General features: G+C 42.4%; 1 protein-coding gene across 1 annotated transcript in view; it reads left to right on the top strand.

Annotated features, from left to right (window-relative positions):
* The first annotated feature begins 683 nt into the window (after positions 1 to 683).
* tmtopsa (teleost multiple tissue opsin a) overlaps positions 684 to 20,469 on the top strand; it is a 39,537-nt gene continuing 19,751 nt past the window's right edge. The window contains exons 1-2 of the mRNA XM_076098167.1: positions 684 to 1,153; positions 7,803 to 8,131. Of these exons, the coding sequence (XP_075954282.1) occupies positions 781 to 1,153; positions 7,803 to 8,131 (702 nt within the window). The 5' untranslated portion in view covers positions 684 to 780. The remainder of the gene's footprint in view (positions 1,154 to 7,802; positions 8,132 to 20,469) is intronic.

Here is a 20,469-nt window from a genome sequence, read left to right as displayed (position 1 = left end):
ATTAGTGGAGCAGCCACTGACTCGCTCCTCAGAGAATGTGTTCAGCACCACGGACAGCGCCGCGCATCAACACGTGCTCAGTGGGCTTTAAAGCAGGACTAGGAGAGAGACGACAGCTCCTAAAACTTTGAGGTGGACTTTCCTTTTTTTTTTTAATGGAGCTCTGAGCACAGCGGGTTGACTTTAGCGTAGTACATGAATTGAGCCACATGATGATCGTCCGATTGGTGTGCCGCAAGATTTACATGCTGCTCTCTTCCCTCACGGAACCACCAACGTGCTCCGCCCCCCCCCCCCCCCCCCCCCCGCAGCCCAGACGTCAGCTGCTGGAGAGCGGGCTACAGTGATTTAAATACGGACAGAGAGGAAAGGTGCCTGTGTGAGAGACAGAAGCGTCTCTGGAAAGAGTGAGAGTGTGACATACAGTGGAGCAAAGAGAAACCAAAAGTCTTTGTTTTTTTTCTTTACATTTCTAACAGCCCCCCCCCCCCCCTCTCTCTCTCTCCCTGAACTGAACAAAGTTTTGACATCCTCACAAACACGCTTTTTATTGTCCCACATTCCTTCGGCTCTGCTTTTTTTTTTTCCACTTGACATTTCTTACAGCAACAAGTGTTGCTGGCTGTCAGCGACCGGTTTTCTTTACATTGTTTTTTTTCCACACACACACACACACACACACACACACACACACACACACAGGAAAAAAGAGAGACATGTCAACGACATATTAGCTGCCGTTCTGTGCGCCGCGGCCACCCAGTGTGCCACCGGACTGCGATGATCGTGTCCAACGTGAGCCTGAGCGGCTGCGCAGGGGTCAACAGTGCTCTGTGTGCCGCAGCCGGGGAAGGGCACCTGAGGGGAGGCTCATACCGGGCCACCCTCACCCCGACAGGGAACCTGGTCGTGGCTGTGTGCCTGGGCTTCATCGGCACTTTGGGACTAATTAACAACTTGCTGGTGCTCGTGCTCTTCTGCCGCTACAAGATGCTGCGGTCGCCCATCAACCTGCTCCTGATTAACATTTCCATCAGCGACCTGCTGGTGTGCGTACTGGGGACACCGTTCAGCTTCGCCGCCAGCACGCAGGGAAGGTGGCTCATAGGAGAAGGCGGATGCGTGTGGTACGGCTTTGCCAACTCCCTCTTTGGTGAGTAGAAATGCGGAACCTAGGAGGCGATGATCATACGTTTTGATTTTGTTACATTTGTAGATTATTGTATTTAAAAAATATATATATATATTTCAGATGTGGTTGTGAGTGATGGTGCGTTGTTTGGATGGATCCTTCCCGGAGCACTGCGCTTGTCAGAGTACATGATGTTAAGCTTAATTTCTAAAGTGAAAAATAAGGATTTAGAAAAATTAGGGGGAAAAGCTATTTGAGAAAAGGTTTCGTTATCACGCCTGTTGCGATGTGCACGCTGCGTCTTTATGGTCTCATTAAACTTTCAGAGAAACGCATGAAAACCATTGTAGCCAATACAAATCGAACAACAGATTCGGAAACATCAAACCTATTATTCAGTCAACTGATTAGGTTTTTATCTCTCTGCATACTTGAACAATGTCCTTTCTTCCCCTCAAGCTTTCTCTCTTTCTGTCTCTTGATTTTGGATGTGCTCATCGTGCAGTCGGTCATTACAGAGCTCGTTGGTCTTGGTAAAGGCGCGGAGTGTCTTTTTATCTGTTTGCGAAAAAACGTACGAGGTTCAGTGTGGAGCGATGTTGCGGATCACATACTTACAGCGATCCCATGATAAATCATGCACATGTGCAGGTTTTGTCCTAGTGATGAGTTGTAAAAAAAAAAAAAAAAAAAAATCAATCTTCTGTGGCTCTCCATGGTGTGGTACAGGTCATTATTTCCGGTTGGGGCTGCATGACAGAATGTTGAATCCTTTCCAACTACAGCTGCACGTGCATGCATTTCCATGGCATACAATTGCTGGGGGTATTTAGGGAAGCATATGTTGTGCTTAGCGCTCCCTCTCAGTTAGTCATTTGTTCAAATATCAGTATAGGAGCTCTGGAAACCTGTCATGCAGGACTGTCGGTGTGATTTGGCTGCTGCACGTTTACTGCAAATGAAGCAATGTGCTATTAAATGACCGCTAAACGCTTGTTACCATATAGTTGAGTGTCTGTGCCCGAGGCAAGGGAAGCCTCATCACTGTTCGTTTAGCTGCTCGTGCAGGTCTGTGGCTGGCTGCGGGGACACGGCCTCAGTCCACGGGCAGGCGATGGCAGGTGCATCAGCAGCATTTGTTGCAGAATAAAATCACCCGGGTAACATCCGTCATGAGGGAGAGGACTCTGGTGGTCTACATTGGCTCAGGAGTGCCGATATCGATGCAAATGGGGCACAATGATGCAACTGAGAATAAGGCACTCACTCTTACAACTGGAACAGGCTGGGATGCTGGGGGGGGGGGGGGGGCTTTGTGTCCATTTTTGGAAGGCCCAGGGTGCTACGTAAAAGTTGCAAATAAGGATTTTTTTTTTATTAAAGGAAAATTTTAAAAAACATTCGCTCCCACTGAGATCCATCAAAGCTTCAAATGAGTAGTTTGGATGGAATAAGTTTGATGCTAAACTCAAAAGAAGACTAATTTGCAGAGTGAATGCTTTAAACATAAAATGCTCTTCTATCATCAGGAGCAATCGGCTCGATGCCTGATTTAAAGTTATTTAATGAAGAGGCTTTCTTGTTAGTCCCATTAAGTGCTTTAAAGCTTTCAAAAGCATCAAAAACCTTTTGATGTACATTAAAAAAAAAAAGACAGAGAGGAAAAGAGATGTAGTTGGTATTTTGACTTCAAATTTCGTTGTCATAGTCATTGTTTGGTTGCAGTCAGATTCGTAAGCCCTCAGAGTTCTCCCTGTTCATAATGAACAGCATGCTTGACTTGACTGAGATCAGATGTCAACAGATTCAATCTATATGCATATCATATCAATTTCACTGCATCAGAAGTGGTTCTATTTGTATAGATAGACCAATTATAACTAAAAACAGACATTTTAATAATCTCTCATGCTGTCATTACTTTGATGGTTTGTTATAGCAATACAGCCCACATGAAACATATAAGCACTGGTATCCATGCTCAGCTTCTTTTAAAATGAATTCCTAAAGTTCATTGGTCATTGGAATGAAAATATGCCAACTTTGTAAATGGCTTTAACAGGATAGAAATAGAGTATCTTGTGAAATATTTTGAGCTTTTCAGAAACAGAGACCTTCACCTGCCGTTACAACTGCACAGTGACTGCACAGTGACTGCACATTGCACGCTGGACGTCCGTAGTCAGCAGCCGTGGCTTTCGTTTGAAGTTTGAATAAAGGGCTCATGAAGGTTACCTCTCACTCCCTTTATCTCTCTCTCACTTCACTGCATCTAATTGGATGTTTAAAGCCTTGCTTAAAGTGGAGCACTTTTTGGTAGCCATGCACCCACAATCATAGTACACAAACTAAGCATCAGGGCTTCTGATGCCTGTTGTAACTAAAGATTTTGAGCATTTTGGCCTTATCTACAGTTTCAATATCACCTGTTGAGCCATCTCCAACTGATGTAAAAGTGACAGTTCACCCCAAAATCAAAAATACATATTTTCCTTCTTCTTACCTGTAGTGCTATTTATCAATCGATTGATTTGGTGGGAGTTGTAGAGTGATGGAGATATTGTCCTTCGAGATGTCTGTCTTCTCTCCAATATAATGATGGCACTATAGTCTCTTTACGGAATTTACAACAAGAGATCGAGACAGTGAGAGGGAGAGAGAGAAAGAGAGAGATGGCTCGAAGACATCATTAGAACCTCCATTGGTTATGGAGGAGTAATTCCTCAATGGGCTCATAAAAGCAGAGTCGAAGAAAGAGTTAAGGGAGGGTCATGGAAAGGAAAAGTGACGTTGATTATTGAAATAAATGATGCTGGGTGCAGCTATGACAAAGTGAACGTGTCAGTCTTCACCAAATCTCTATAAAGCTTTTCTGAATGATCGATGTTCCTTCAAATTAGAGGGTATAACTGTCAATGACAAAAGACGTTGTTAGCTTGGTGTCGGGACATTGTATTCCTGCTCCCTCATGACATTGCTTTAAACTTTTTGCTTTTAGCACATGACGTCTCAGATATTTGAATGACTGAACAATTGCCTTTGACTTTATGCCAAGAGCACAAACTGAAGACAATTTCTGCAGACGCGTGTGTGTGTGTGTGTGTGTGTGTGTGTGTGTGTGTGTGTGTGTGTGTGTGTGTGTGTGCACACCAGTACAACTCACCCTGTACTTTTCCCTATGCCATCAGCCTCCTGGCATCCATTTAGCCGCTTCACCTCTTCTGCCCGCCTCTTTGCATTTTCCTCACTATCTCACTGAACTTTTATTGTCTTCTCATAATGTGGAAGAAACAGGAGAAGATCTTTATTCTGTCTTTATTTAACATCGGGTCTACGTGTTCCTGCATACTGTTGGCTGCCTCAAGTGGACTTTGCACACTGCTGGACCCACTCGCTGCACACTTAAGTTATATTGCCCTCCTGCACGTACGCTCACACACGACCTGAGCGCAGATGCGGGCACAGAAATGGATGAACAAATACAAGGGAGAGGAAATGCATATACATGTGCATCATGCAGGCCCAGGCAACACCTGGCCTGTTTGATGTTGATTTGTTGCGACGGTAAGAAGAAGTCTCAGTGGGGGCAAAGCAAGCAGAACAACGCTGCTCTGCCATAAAGGTCAGAGTGAGCAGGCCAGCTGATGAGTAAGAGTAATGAATAGTCTTAGAGCAGAGACATGAATATGTTGTGGGTGATGGGTGTCCGGTTTGAGTCGGACATCAGTGTGAATGATCATCTTAGTACGTGTGGATAGTACTTTCCAAAGAATGTTGTCACAGTGCTTCTGTATACCTGTGACGACTGAGGGAAAAGACCCTGGGGTTTATAGAGCTAACACAGCTTCATTTGATCCCGTGTTTTTCATTCAAACCGTCTTTTCTTGGATGTACGATATCAGACAGGTTATACCGATCAGGATAGTTTCAAACAAACGACAGACAGAAACAGTGATCGGACATCACAGAGACAGCAGAGCAAAGATGTTCCTTTTCAGACATTTCAGACATTATCAGATCATAATATTTTTCATTTTAGAATATTGGATTCAGCTGCATGCCTTTGATGCTGCCAGAGGACTAGAAGATGGATGGAAGGTGATGTGTGATTTTAAATGGTATGAAGCTGTAAAGTTGTTCGGGTGTCTTTCCCTATATTGCATTGCCTCCAATAAAGACTTGTCACCCATTCACTGTGTAACAAGGAAAATAAGAGGGTGGACATGTAATGGGATTAGCTGATATCAAGCGAGTATCAAGTGATAATCAAGTTTTCAAATCAAAGCTGATAAATCACAATCAACGACAACATTTATGCAGAGCCTAATGGCAAAAGGTTGTTGTCAATTGGCGCGGCAACGATGATTGACAGAATTACATTTGTATGCCTCTGTGCATACAAATGTGCGTCATTGAGAGATGCTAATTTGCTTTTGCAGTTTTGAGAAAGTGTGATTTGATTTGGCTCCATTTATACTATCTTATCAGTCTGTCATCTCAAAGAAGAGCTACACCACATGCTCCCAATGTGGGTTTTAGGATGGAACTTACTTATATTTTATACATCAGGAAATCTAGGGGTGTATCATCTTGCTCACATCATTAGTGATGCACCAATCCGATCCACTAGAAAGGATCGGTGGATCCGATACTGACCTTATTAAGTGGTCCCAGTATTGGCCAGATGTGGCCGATCCACACTAAATTAGTTTTCTTTGTCAATATCACTTACAAATTGAGTGTTTTTGCTGTAGTTACATTCATACTGCCTCGCCAGACTGTTGACTCTTAGTACAGGTGCTGGCGTCACGTTACCTCACATAAAAAATGACCCCAATGAGTACAACGCAGTGAAGTACACAGATCTTACATTTGGAAAATAAAAACACTGGCATCAAAGCTATTCTTTGTATCACTGTATACGGTTGACGTATATTGGAATTATTGATTGAAAGTATTACCTGCAGATGAAGTTTGCTTAGTAGTCATTGAACTGGAGATGGGGAAACGTTCCATTATTCTGAGCACTTTTAGGACTCGTTGGCTTTGATCTGCAGATGAAAACCACGTGATGTGGTCAAATGCTCCAGTGCGAGTGGGTCAAATGATTCCTTGATGAGACTTTTTTTTCTTGTGAGAAAAGTCTGTTTTTAAAAGTTAGTTTTTAGTCCCTTTACTCAGTGGTTGGGTCCATTTCACCAGTGGAAGTTAGCTAACTGCAAATAGCAGTTGCAGGGCAGTGTCTACAGATTCCTGCAGCTCAATATACCTACAAACTGATACAGAATGTTGAGTGAAACATTGATTGGTACTATACCGGAGGTGTCCTGTTTTCTGTGGCCATGGTTTAAATGTATTAACCTATCAGAACTAATCACAAATCCATAATAAAAGTATGTCTGCTCTAAAACATACTGGAGTAAAGGCAGCTTTTATCAGATTGTGGCTCAAGTTAATAAGCGTTGCTATTGCACAACACCCGTGTTTAATGATACCTTGCTGTAAACTATCACTAGGATTTTAGCTTGACATCTGCCAGGCCACCTGTTGTGAGGAGAGAGTTCTCCCGAGTGCAGACACAGAATAACTCGGATGAGATAGGGCAGCAATGAGTAGGGTTAAACGCGCCTTTTGTCAAATGATCTGAGAATTATGTTTGGGATGGTTGCTATGAGTCAGTCAGCTGAGAACAACAGAAACACAGGAGGGTTGTTGTAAAACTGTTGACTTTGAAATATTGCAGTGACGGGGCTAATAACAGCTATTAAAGAGCGAAGCAGTTTGTACAGGAAAAGCAACATGAGCGCAATATCTGGAGGCTACAGACAAGCATGCCGGGCTGTGCCAAAGAGACTCAGTCAGGGGTATGTGCAGTGGGTTCAGCTTAATTTGTTTAAATCCTGTTTTACTGGCTATAACTTTCCCCCCCCCCTCCTACATTTCCTCTCAAATCCTCACCTTTTCTCTTTCTCCATTGATCGCGCTGGGTAGCCATGGCATTGGCACCTTGAAAGGCCCGGATCGCCTACTTAAAAGAGCGTCCAGCTCAGCTTCGCTTCATTGCAGCTGAAAAATCAATGGGCATGAAGCACTGCCTCGTGGCTCATAATGGCTTCGAACCAAATAGCAAACAGGATAAAAGACCGAGGGGTCAACATGAACACTGAGTCATTGAGCTCCAGGTTCTTGCTGCCGTGACTGACATACTGAGAAAGAAAAGGCACCGCATTGCTTCTGTCATGCAGAGACACTACAGGTATTGCAGCTGTTTGTGATTTACAGCAGTGTGTATCTGCTGCAAGCACCGGCGGCTGAAATACTTGATGATTTTACAACCACTTTTGCTGTAGTTTTATCATTTTATTAAATCATAACATGTCCTTTGGTTTAAGTTAAATTAAGCTCCTTTTAGCTGCAATTTTCTTTTCAGAAAGAGCTTCATATCACAGTCTGTCCTCGCTAGAATAGATAAACATTTAGACAGCTAGTGCATTTGTGTCTCTATTTGATGGCCCCATTAAATGTGAAGTACAGTAGTCAGGGTATAAAAAGAAAGAACACACCTGCACAGTGTTGTGTATTGAACTCCTGTTTCTACATGCTGTGTGACTGAATCTATACTGATGTAAAGGTTACCTCTGTATGTGTGTGTGCCCTGTCCACCCTCTAGGCATCGTCTCCCTGATCTCCCTGGCTGTCCTCTCCTATGAGCGCTACAGCACCATGGTGGCGCCTACAGAGGCGGACTCCTCCAACTACCATAAGATCTCCCTCGGGATCACTTTGTCCTGGGTCTACTCCCTCATCTGGACCGTGCCGCCTCTCTTTGGCTGGAGCCACTATGGCCCAGAGGGTCCCGGGACCACCTGCTCTGTCGACTGGACGGCCAAGACGGCGAATAGCATATCTTACATCATCTGCCTGTTTGTCTTCTGCCTCATTGTGCCGTTCATGGTGATCGTGTTCTGCTACGGGAAGCTTCTGTGTGCCATCAGACAGGTGAGGAAATATGGGGACGGGGAAGGACTCCACTAAACCTTCAGTACCTGCACAAACAAGTAGTTCCTCCTTCAACATTGGCTGTCGTGTTAAAGGTCACCTGAGACAGGCTTTCCAACACTAAAACCACAAAAACAGACACAAACAAATCTAAATATATTCCCATTTTTTAGAGGCTTATTACAGATTGTCAGTTGGAAAAAACTAAATAGAGCGAAAAGGAGAGTAAATATTGGCTGAAAATAAACAGCTTTGCCAAATCAACTTAATATGTTGTAACAAGTCAGTGTTGTGTTTAACTTTCACTTTTGTTGTTGAGCAGATGCATCTGAAAGCTTACAGCGCTCTGTCCACTCTGTTCTTTGGTAGTTAAACCTTTTTTCTGAAAGCTGTGAACCAGTGAACCAAAACCTGCACCTGCATTCAAACGGCTGTTTTATAGCAAAGGCAATTACGGTTATGAACCATAAACTGTGGTTTTATCGCACTACAATTATCATCTGTGCCGTCACTGCAAGTCTATAAATTCAGACTCTGGAAGCTACATTTTGATGGTTCACATCACACATTACATTTGGTTCACACATTTATCTAAATGACTAGATTTGAATGAACTTGTCTCAAAGAGAGCATGCGCCGACTTTGTACAAAGCAATGTGCTCACAAGCTCACAGTGACGGGGAAAATATTGCTTTGAAACAGTCATGATTTGATTCTGTCAAAACCAACAGTTTCTGCAGTAATCAATCAACTTTGGTCGGTTGTACACCTCTTCAGATAATTCATTCCCACCACTCTGCATCCAATTATGGAGAAACAAGCGACATTCATGCAAATCTTGGGTTTATTCATCTAATCGTTAATTTGTTCCCTTGTTAAATAACCAATGTCAGAGCCATCTTTCAAAAATGTGTTGCCGTGTATTTCCTAACACTGGGTAACATTACAAAAATAAATCATTTTTTTCCACCAATTTTTGCATTTATAATTAGATAACTTATAGTATTTGTCTATACACACATAAGGCCTATACATAAAAAAATGTGGTGCTTTTTTCTGCATTTAGAATTTTACCACAGCTTAAAGTCACACATGCAAAAAAATGTACATTCGCTTCCCAATTCACTTCCATTCTATGGGGGCGAAGGGGCGTAAAAAAACATTCGCTTTTGGTAGAGAAGCATGCATCTTCGGCAGCCGGTGGGTGCTCACCTGCATTCACGAATGTGTTACTCTGCCTTAATATGTCAATATGTCAAACCACAAAAACATCTATGCCACACTGTGTGCTTTGCTAATAGTAAGTGTAGGCAACTTTACCCTATAGATCTGACTACTTCCTCCACCACTGCATGTTAACATTAGCTTATAGAAATATAAACTCGCACACAATTTTCAGATACAGTTCATGTAGCACGCACGCGCACACACACACACACACACACACACACACACACACACACACACACACACACACACACACACACACACACACACACACACACACACACACACACACACACACACACACACACACACACACACACACACACACACACACACACACACACACACACACACACACACACACACACACACACACACACACACACACACACAGCAAGAACAGGTCCCAGAGCATTATTTATTATTCCAGGATCACAACTCACTCAGACTGTGTGAGCATCATGTCTTCACCATTACACAATTAGTTGTGATCCTCCTGTCTTTGGCCCTTTGTACAGTTTTCTTTATTTTTCTTTATAATTTTGCATCAGTTTGTTCTTCTTCTTTTGTCCCCTCTCACACCTCATCCATGTGCTGTTTCCTCATCAGAAAACACACACAGTTCCTGTATAGATTAAGAAGAGGCGAGGGAAAGTAATAGTGTTTAGTTCTCTTTCTGTCATTGTCAGCCTTTACCAGCCTTTTTTCAATTCCTTCCAAACTCTCTTGTACATCTATTATACGTCTGCTTCAGCTTCGTTGCCCCCTTTTTCGTCCTTTATCCCTTCTTTGTTCAGGAGTACACGTGCATCCCTTATCTTCGCTCATTTTAATGACTGGCCGTGCTCTTCGGAGTTGTTCTTCTCCCACCGACAATGCTGTGTAATGTAAAGGCTATAGTTCTCCTGTCACATTATGTAAAAGAAGTTGAGCAACTTGTCCATAAAATAGTTAAACTCCCCTATCTAATAATGTGCTGCTCAATAGAGCAGTTCACATGGGGAAGACTAAATCAAGTTTGGGTTTGTTAGTTGATGTGTATTAACGGGGCGGCCTAGCAGCAACCTAACCCGACCCGCCAGATGGTTTGTTACACAGAACCAATCTGAGAAGCCATCACTGGAAACTCCTTGGAAAAGCGCAAGTACTTGTAAATATCCGGATGAACAATCTGTTAATCTAACTCTTTTCTAAGCCAGTCATGGAAAACATCTTCTACATCAAGAAGAGCCTTCAGTGACGTTCTCCGCTCTTAACTGAAGAAATACTCTCCACTTCTGATATAACTGATGCTATTGCAGCATCTGCGCTAACTTCATCGGTGGCTACTATTGTTGTCGCTCTGTGTCGCCTCGCCTGTAGCGGCCAGCAGCTCCTCACAGGACGCTTGTTGGTCCGTGCTCTGTCTTACACCAGCGCAGTACTACAAGCCTGACGAGATGGAATTTCGCGTGATTTGTGATCCCGCGATTCTCTTGTGATCTTGTCACAACCCAAAAATCCAGCTGCCATGCAAGGTAAGCAGTATTCTAACAGCACCATGAGTTACATGAGTTATAGGCGAACCACAATTAGGGTGATGAGGTCATGAAATATGACGGCAGACATCAAAAGCGTCATTTGAAAACCTCAAGCTTTGAATGTGACATTTTGTACAGCAACAGAAATGGACAGACAGACAGGAAAAGAGCAGACAGCCATACAGGCCGAGCTCACCTCTGCTTGCTTGTGCACGCTTGTAAGAGTCTGTCATTGTTGTCATCTCCTTTTATTTCTCTGTGATAGGAAATTGTGTTCTTTATCAGTGCAGAAGACAGGAGCTGTGAAAGACGGGTTTGTCTCTTCACAGGCACTTCAGTCAGGGGAAAAAAACAGATGAATGCGTCAGAGCTCTTCTTTTGATTATTGTTTATGCCTTTGGCCTCAAGTATACAAGCAAAAATGTAATCAACAAAAGTATCAAATTTACCATCTACAAACAAAGTAGATGCATATTATCAAGATAATTGAGTTAAATTCATCTTTGAGGATATTTCCACAGGAACAAAATTATGCAAAATGTTCAGATGTGTTCCTCTTTTTGTGCACACAGAATAATGAAAATGAAGACATAATCAAATCCGTTCAAGCTAATAAATTACAGCACACTCACATAATGCATAATATATTACTGTGTGTGTGTGTGCACGCCACACCATCTATTTACCCCAATGTAGCAAACTGCTACATTGCACTGCTGGCCGCCTTGACCCTTCAACATGATGTGTGAGGACCTCAGTAACCTTGTTTACTGGTAATATCCAAGCCACCCACAGACTCTTCTATATAATTTATAAACCCCAAAACTTCTCACTGAAGGTGTGAAAGCACACATTTTCAATGTATTACAATGAGAACATGTGGGCATTAAAAAATGTAAGACAATGGTTTGATTTAATTCATAAATAAATATTGTGTTGGAGCAATTCCCTGGCACTTAAACTGATTATATATATATATATATATATATATATATATATATATATATATATATATATATATATATATATATATATATATATATATATATATATATATATATATAGTACTATATTTATGTGTTAAATTAACAATGAATTAATTAAACAACAGCTGTTATCTTCAGGATGTGTACAATTGGCTACACCTTGAATGCTTTGTGTCCAGTACATAATTAACTTGTTATAGACTGCAGGGAGTTGTGATAGAGTTTTGGTATTTTGGTCTCTGGGACAGCATGTTGTGGTGTAGGTATGGCCTGGGTTGGGATTAGGAGGAATACATCACACGTCCTCTTTCTCCTTGTCACCATGTCAATTGCTGGCAGACCACCAAATTACACACCATCCAAATCACCATCTGTTATGCATATCGTTTGATTCTGATTTAATACTAGAATACAAATATGGAATATAAATCTGGAAAAGTGGTTTCTGGCATTTTATCAGCGATTATAAATGCCTCAACCAAAGCAGCTGTGCAGCACAATTTAGTGTAAAGATATCTCCACATACTATATTATTACTCATTCCTCAAAGAATTACTGATTTGTGTGCGAGTACATCTGACTGATCCTCCCTGAGAGGTAAGCACAACATACTGTATATAAGAGGATTTAATCCGTCATTATCAAGTCTAATCAGGTGCAACATCCTTGTTTTAAGGGACACAAATTGCACAACAAGTGTAATTTGCAGTGTAAAAACATCATAGAACAAGGTTTTTGACCACAAAGGCATATTATACAAAACTAGGCTATATTTTTGTATGATGTCCTTTGAATTGCTTTTACCTACTTTTATATAATTTGGTATCTCACTTTATATTTCAGATGATATCAAGATAATAAACATAAAATTAGATTATTTGTATTTGGTTAACTACTAATTCATTGTGTTGTTGCCAGAGGTCAGAAAGCATAACTCAGTGGTTGAAGTGATGAACCATGGCTTTGATAAACTGGGTCGAATCATGAATCATCAGAGCCATTGGATTTCCTCACCCAAAGACCCTCTGTCCAGCATCTTTCCTTCAATCAGCCCTCGGTTAAAAGTCTTTGGTTTGATAACCAGCAGCTTCCCTCACTTGTCTCAACATCTTTACCCTCGGTCGGAATTCATTATATGACTCATATATCCCCTGCAGATATCTAGCGATGCTCTCAAGTGCTACCATATTTCCCCAACATACTGTTGGCTCTGTGACACAGATATAGAGCTGGAGAGAGGGAGAGCGATGAAGATATCAAGGGGAAGTGAAGGAGGCAGAGAGATGAAAGGGAGAAAAGGAGGGGAGGAGGGGGAGAGAAACAGACTGTGACTGCTGGGGTCCTCATTTTGTTCTGGCCCACATCAGATGCACCGACCCTGCACTGGTCATGAGGTAATGTCATTGGTCACAAGCAGACTCTTTTTGCCCAACTTCCACACCTGCTGTCATACTTCGCAAAAATAGGCAGGGAGTGCACTAGAGGGGGGATTCAATGCAATTAGGTGGTGCAGTTTGGATTAAGAAATTACACTTCTGCCTCTACTTTGCTGGCATCCACAAAAGTACAAGGGGTGTAAATCCCGGGAGTTTTATTCTTGGGACAACAATACGATATTTTCTGAAATCACAAAGTCTGCCACGATGCGATTTCAATACGATTCAATTAACCTGCGATCATTATGAGCAATTACATTTTTATTACATTTTCATTGGCTGTAAACCATAATCATCAGAATTAAAAGAAATAAACGCTTGAAATATATCACCCTGTGTGCAATGAATCTATATAATATACGAGCTTCACTTTTTGAATTGAATTACTGACATCAATTAACTTTTCGATGATATTCTAATTCATTGAGATGCACCTGTACTCTCCAAAACCTCTCAGACGTTGCCAGAATCTGTGGCTGACCTTACTACACAACCTGATATTCTACACACGCATCGCATATTCGCTTCATTGCATCTTTTGGACACGTGCCATAATACAAACAAAACTCTCCAGAGGAACACGCATGTTAGGAAACCATCATGTGCATGCAAACAAATATTTACAGTTCAAACAAGTATTTGTAGACCTAGCTAAAACTAATGCTGTCTAACACCTGATAAAACCTTCATAAACGGTTATGTTACCTTTTAGTTGAAACATTTTTAGAGAATTGTTAATCAAACTTAATGAATGAACATATTAAGAAGTACTTCCAATATTTTGTCCACTCATCAGTAGACTAAATATTAGGGACACCTCTTAGTATAACACAGGGAGGGTTGATGGTCGGGCTCTTGTATAAGAGTGCATCAGTTTTAGCAAGGTGTACCTAAGAAAGTGTATAAGCGCTCACACACCGGTTGGTCTTTGTGCCTTTTAGACGGAGAGCGAGATCTGAGGCAAGTGACAGCATGAACCTCAGCATGTGTTACAAACCTGCTTGGCTACATGTGTATCTGGAGGGCACGCTACTGTCCACACCGTTTCCGACATTTCACAAAGAGTGATGTCTTCCTGGCCGATTCTTTCATTTTAATTGTTTTAATGTCAAGAGGATTACGTTACCAAATCGCCACAGTGAAAGGCTCGTCAGTATAATACCAGCTCTGTCTCTCTGTAACAAAAGAAATCTGCTGCTCACGTCCAAATGTGCCGCTTCAACAGATTATTGTCTGTTTATTTATTTTTTCACATTAGGCCCCCTGATGTTCCTCACCACAAAAATCTGTGACTAAAACACACCACATACAAACACACACACACACACGCATACACCAGAAACATGACAGCAACGAGAAGGAGATACAGCTGTGAAGACACTTCTTAGCAACCCTTGGGATGAAAATTGCCATCATGCTTGCTTGATACGAGCTCGGTGGGCGAGTGGCGAGATGCTAGAGGTTACAGCTGCTGCTCTGCAAAGGAAGCTGAGCGCTTAAAACACAAATTAGTTCTCAGTCAGACTGGCTGCAGGATGAAGCCCTTGTTCGCTCTGTATTACGAGTGCCTTGTGTCTCTGCTCATTGTCTTGCTGGGTCCTTGTTTTTTTACTTGTTTTTCTTCTTCTCTACATTCCCTTTGCCCTCTGAGCATCCATCTCCAACTCTGTTTCCCACTTTTGACAAGTCTTTGGGCTATTATGCTAATCTTACTTGTGCGTGTTCTTCATACTTACTCACATCAGCTTTAAGATTCCTGAGAACAAGACTTTCAAGTGTCTCGGGTTAAGGTGTGAATAAATGCCAGCCTGACTTAAAAAAAAATACCAAAACAGAGCAGCACATTTCAAGTACTTGGGGATCCCTGACATCTGCCAACCCCTCACTACCAATCCGTGGACATGATACAATCACACTCAGCCTGCACTTAACATCCAAGCTGTGAAACTCCATCAACTAGACCTTGCTGATACTTTAATTGATAACCTCATGCAGGTGCTTCGTCCAAATTATGGTCAAAAGTGCAGCCAACCTTCAAAATCCAGAAGAAAAGCTGAGATAATGATTTAATGTAGTGGGATGGCTGTATCATCTGGTTTGAACTGTAAAATTGATAATGTGCCCATCAGCAGCTGCAGTCCCGTTTATATGTTTAAAGCAGTTCATCGTTTATGTGGCGATAAAATCACGAGGAGGCAGCAAGCTGATGTTCATAAAAAGTAAAGTTGAAGTAATATTAACTTTACTTTCAGTTGGCTATCTTTCATGTTGGAATGAATGAGTAAATTGAAGGATTAATATCAACGGTGAACCGTCTAAATCTTCCTCTAGAAGTTTGCTTTATGTTGCAAGATGAAAAGGTAAGGCTAGAGAGGTTGTGGTAGTGAATGGGCGTGTAGCACATCTGGCTCTAAAGAGGAAGACCTGAGTCATCAACCATCAACTAATGTTGAATTTAATCTTGAAGCTCTGAATTGGGACACGGCTTAAGGCTGCCTTATTATAGCAAGCCTGAAAATGACTGACGTGATCTGATTAAAGCAAAACACGACACTTCATTTTCTTGTGTTGTTTCAAAGCAGAGCCAAGGGGCACTCGCTGTTTGTCTGTCTGGAAACACAGTCCGCTTCTTGTCTTTTTAAGATGATGCGTTATGTCTCGTTAGGGAGCCGTCTTTGGTTTAACCTAAATTGTACGGACACTGGCATGCAGAGCAAGACCAACATTTGAATTTGTTCGACTCAAGTAATTAATTAAATATAGACAATAACAACCATTAGGTAATAGTTATCATCCGACAAAACTAATATCTGCCAATAGTTGGCTTGAAAATGTGTGTTTGTGAGCAAAGTGACTGCTCTGTATACGGTAGCCATTGTTTCTCTCTTTGCTCACATACTGGGCTCTCCGTCTGTCCTGACCCAATAAGCGACGGCCTAATTGGAGTATTTGGATGTGAGACCGCCTCTCATCTGGCACTGCCAGCCTCTGCAGCCATCTGTCTGTAGAGTGTAGCAGCATTTCTCTGTTGGCTGAGACGCATTTACACTCATTGGTCCAGCAAAGCAGTGATAAACAGCGTTGCGTTCCTTGAAATTATAGCAGTCAACCACAATTTACAGGACGCAGGTTTATTGAGGACGGATGCCCGCCGTTATGAGAGTGTGTGCCCTGTCTCCGCCCCGTCTGTGTTTCTCCTCGGGATATATAAATCTAACACACCTCTTGAGGATTCTGTATTGGAAATGGGGCAGCGCCCAGAGATATACAACTGCTTTGAGCTTTGCTCCTGCCCTATTTTCACATGTTCACTTGTTCCCCGGCCCTCCCTACTACATGTATACATACATGCGCTTGAATACACACAGTTTACAGCCTATGGTACATGGAAGTCTGTAAGGGTGTTAAAGGGGGACACGCCTGTGATTATATACCTGAAGTTCATGAGAGTACTCATGCAAATAATGTCTGCTTGCTTTTCAAAGTCTGAGAAAATAGAATAGCTAGCAACGTCTGAGGTATATCTGATGTCACCAGGATACTGCTGGGCTGCATTTTGAGAGTTTTCGGTGTCCAGTGTTTTCTGAGCTTGACGAACTACAGATGAGGATATCAGGACACCTCAGCCCTTGCTGCTTGGATTTTGAGCGCCTGTCAAAACAATAAAGCTCATTTGAAGAATAGTAATTGTGGAAAAGGCTATTGCAATTCTGCACCAGTAAGTAACATAATTGAATGAATTGCCTATTTCACAATTATTAGTTTTCAAATGAGCCTTATTGTTTTGACAGGCGCTCCGCAGTTGCTTGCTCAAACAATTGGGCTGTGCACTGACATAAATTTGACAGAATCATTCTCAACGAAAAGTGACTTTGCATTATCAGGAAATACATCAGCCGGGGCGTAAAAAGTACTCAGAAATTATATTGAAGTTGAAGCAGTTTCTGATCAGGCCCCTCTTTAAAACTAGAAAATCTATGATTGGATCCCCCATCATAATATATGGGGGTGCAATTGAGTAAAAGTAAAAGAAAATGTCTGCTATTTCTCTAGTTTATTCAATTAACCATTGAAGCTCTGATCTAGTGAGCGTGTCCAGATGATCAGGTGCATACTTTTAAATCCGTCTTTGTGCGACTTTATATGCCTGTGTCGGTCTACTTGTGTTTGAATGAGCCAACCAGCTGTCAAGTCGAACTCAAACCCTTAAATGAGAAGTGGAACTGGAATAAAACTTTCTCAACAAAGCCTGTCACACAAATACAAGTCTGCAAAGGCTCAATTTAGTTCAGTAAAGTGACATTTTCCCCCCCACACATTTCCACTTTATATAAAAATGGCGGGGTTCTTTTCTTCAATTTAGAGATTCATACAGAATATTTTCAGGATATGATGACGAATGTCACTGGTGTCTGACGAAAGCTGGCATGTGTAAGGGCTGCTATGAACTCATTTTTGACAACTTGCTCACAGCCAGTGGATCTATTTAATTTGGTTCTCTGTATTTGGTGAACTCTATAAGCACCTCTGGCATTGGATGAAAACATTGGTCTCCTGATTCCCCTCCCCCCCTCTTGAATCTTGAGTCCCTTTAGAGAAGAATCTTCAGATGTTACCAAAAGCAATCCAACAGAACAAAAAGCCCTTTAGGTCTACAGTTCAACAAGTCAATTCCACATTGCCTCTGCACTGCTCCCCTCTCCCTTAGGAACTCGGAGTGTTGTTATTCCAAATGAAAATGAATGTCCTGGCACTCGATCTCAGCGTACCCAAACACACCAACCTTGCATTCACAGCATCCGCTCTTGAATTCCCCCGGCAGCCCGACAGAGCCTCACCCTCAATTTGATAACCGATTCCCTCCCTTACAAGTTGTTTGTCTGTAGAAAGCAGCTGGTAATGCTTATTCCCCAGCGCTCGACAGATTTTACTTGACTCTCCCTCACTCAATAAAAAGCTACAATCACGCTCCTTGTCTGCGCGACCTTGCAGACACCTCGATGTGGCGGCGAGGGGGGAAGAGATGGCGCAGGTGGAGGTAAGGAACGGCGGGGATATGGAAAGGTTGGGAGGAGGGGGACAGTGAGTGTTTGCAAAGCGACTCAGCGAAGCGTTGAGGATTCTTGCAGAGAGAGAGACCCTTTGATGGGCGACAGGCAGGCATAGTGTTTGGCAGGCTACAGGAGGCTGGTGGTGTACAGGACTAATGCGGCAGATACAAATTCTGTGATCAATCATGCTTAGCGGCCAACAACTGCGCTGGCAGAACACTCGGGCCGACTCAGGAGCTGGGATGCTGAGACAAAACAGTGCGATCAGATTGGTGAGGATGTATCTTTCTGAGGCGTTCATGTTCTGGTGCCAGGATCCAACTTAGCTTTGATATTGTGTGAAGCTTCAGCTGTCACCAGCCCCGCCGACGGGGGAAAAAACCATACAGAGGAACCTTCCAAATGGACACCAACAAGGTTTTACTTCTTAAACTTGTGAATATTCAACAATTACGGCGACGCCTGACTCAAAATGAGCCCCTTTTATTACATTTACAATCCCTGTAGGTCTTCTAAAGCACCGGCTTTCAGCCAGGAGCCAGATGTTAGGGGTGTTTTGATAGCGACACATGAAATGCTTGTGTTCAATAAATGATCAGATAAAGAAGTCAGTTAGAAGGAATCCGTTTTTATGAGGGTTAGTGAGCTGTCGCATTAGAAGTTTGGAAGATCCCACCTCATTAAATTAACTTTAACAGAAAATTGCCCGCAACAGATCATATACCTCTTATTTTGTTCCCCTCCACATAACTTTAGTCACATCCAACAGTCACAAGATAAGTTTTTGGCTTGCAGCTTTTCAAACTTAGATGCAGCTGACTTAAAGACTTGAAAATGAGAAAAACTTTCAGTAAAAGATCGGAGATACGGAGTCAGAATTTAGTAAATGCACTTAGAAAGTTACTTCTAATCTTTCTTTCTTGGCTGAGGAAGTGTAGTGTTGTCTCCCAGGAGTTTCACGAGTGTTGATGGTTATAACAGCCGATATCAGCAAACATAATGAAGTTTATGTTCAAATATGGTACAATAAGTTGATAACGTGAAATGATTGAGGTCATGCCCATATAAACTGTAAGATAAGTCGATATAGTAATTGTTGTGACAGGCCTAGGTAGATAATAATTGCCTCAAATAATTTGGCTTGGGTCTGCATTTTGTCAAAGAGCCTCGAAGGGTAGGTGCGCTGAAAGAAGACAGTCGGAGAAGGTTATTTGTTTCAGATTGCTTAGCTGAGTGCACTTACATGACAGCCTGGTATTTGAAGTTTGTGGGCTTACATGCTGATTACAACTTGGGGCAAACTCCCACAACAACTAGCCAAAAGCAGGAGGGGGAACTTAAGAGTCTCTGCTGATTGCCATTGACTAGAACAGGACTCTCCATCCACAGCGATCCGTTTTAAACCTGCCTGCATGCAGCTCTTCCCTATCGGCCTACATTTCTCTCCTTTGCGATTTACAATCTCCCACCTATCTTTTCTCATTTCTCTCTGCGGCACCAGTCCCACTCCTTCCTCCTGTGCACTTCCACTTCTCAAACTATAAAACTATCTTCCCCTGAATGTCCTCACCCCCATGTCTGGCTCTTACTGACTGCTTTCTGTCGCATCGCCGCCACCACCAATCTCACATCGTAATAGTCAGCGTTTGGTGCAGGCAGCAGCTGGGGGAGGCGCAGAAGGTACCAACTGCCTCCTGCTTCCCAGGGCTGATGTGATCTTTAGCAGGCGGTCTGGCAACCGCCCGCTACATCCATGTAATCCAGTTAGCCGGTCCGAAGACTCAAAATTAAGTGATTATGTGGATTAACTAAGAACACTTAGAGTGGGAGGGGGGGAGGGGGGTTGGGGGCATCTGGTGTGATGGTGGTGTAAAATCGGAGACACTGGCAGTCGTTATTGATTGTTGTTTTCTTTTAGACATGCGGCAATGCACTAGATTCCTGCATGCAGTAACATTGCAGAGTAACTGAAAACTGAACCTGGAGTAATGGAGCATAAATGGGAAGGACCCAAAAAAAAAGTGTTCAGTGACGCAATGACAATACAATATGCACTTTATTTTGATATCACTTTTTTATGACAAGTGCATTTCAGTTTAGTGTGTTCAATGCTGAGTA

Source organism: Anarhichas minor, unplaced genomic scaffold, assembly GCF_050575085.1.
Source record: "Anarhichas minor isolate MPS153535 unplaced genomic scaffold, ASM5057508v1 ptg000024l, whole genome shotgun sequence".
NCBI classification, from domain to species: domain Eukaryota; kingdom Metazoa; phylum Chordata; class Actinopteri; order Perciformes; family Anarhichadidae; genus Anarhichas; species Anarhichas minor.
This window is presented reverse-complemented; position numbering and strand designations above follow the sequence as displayed.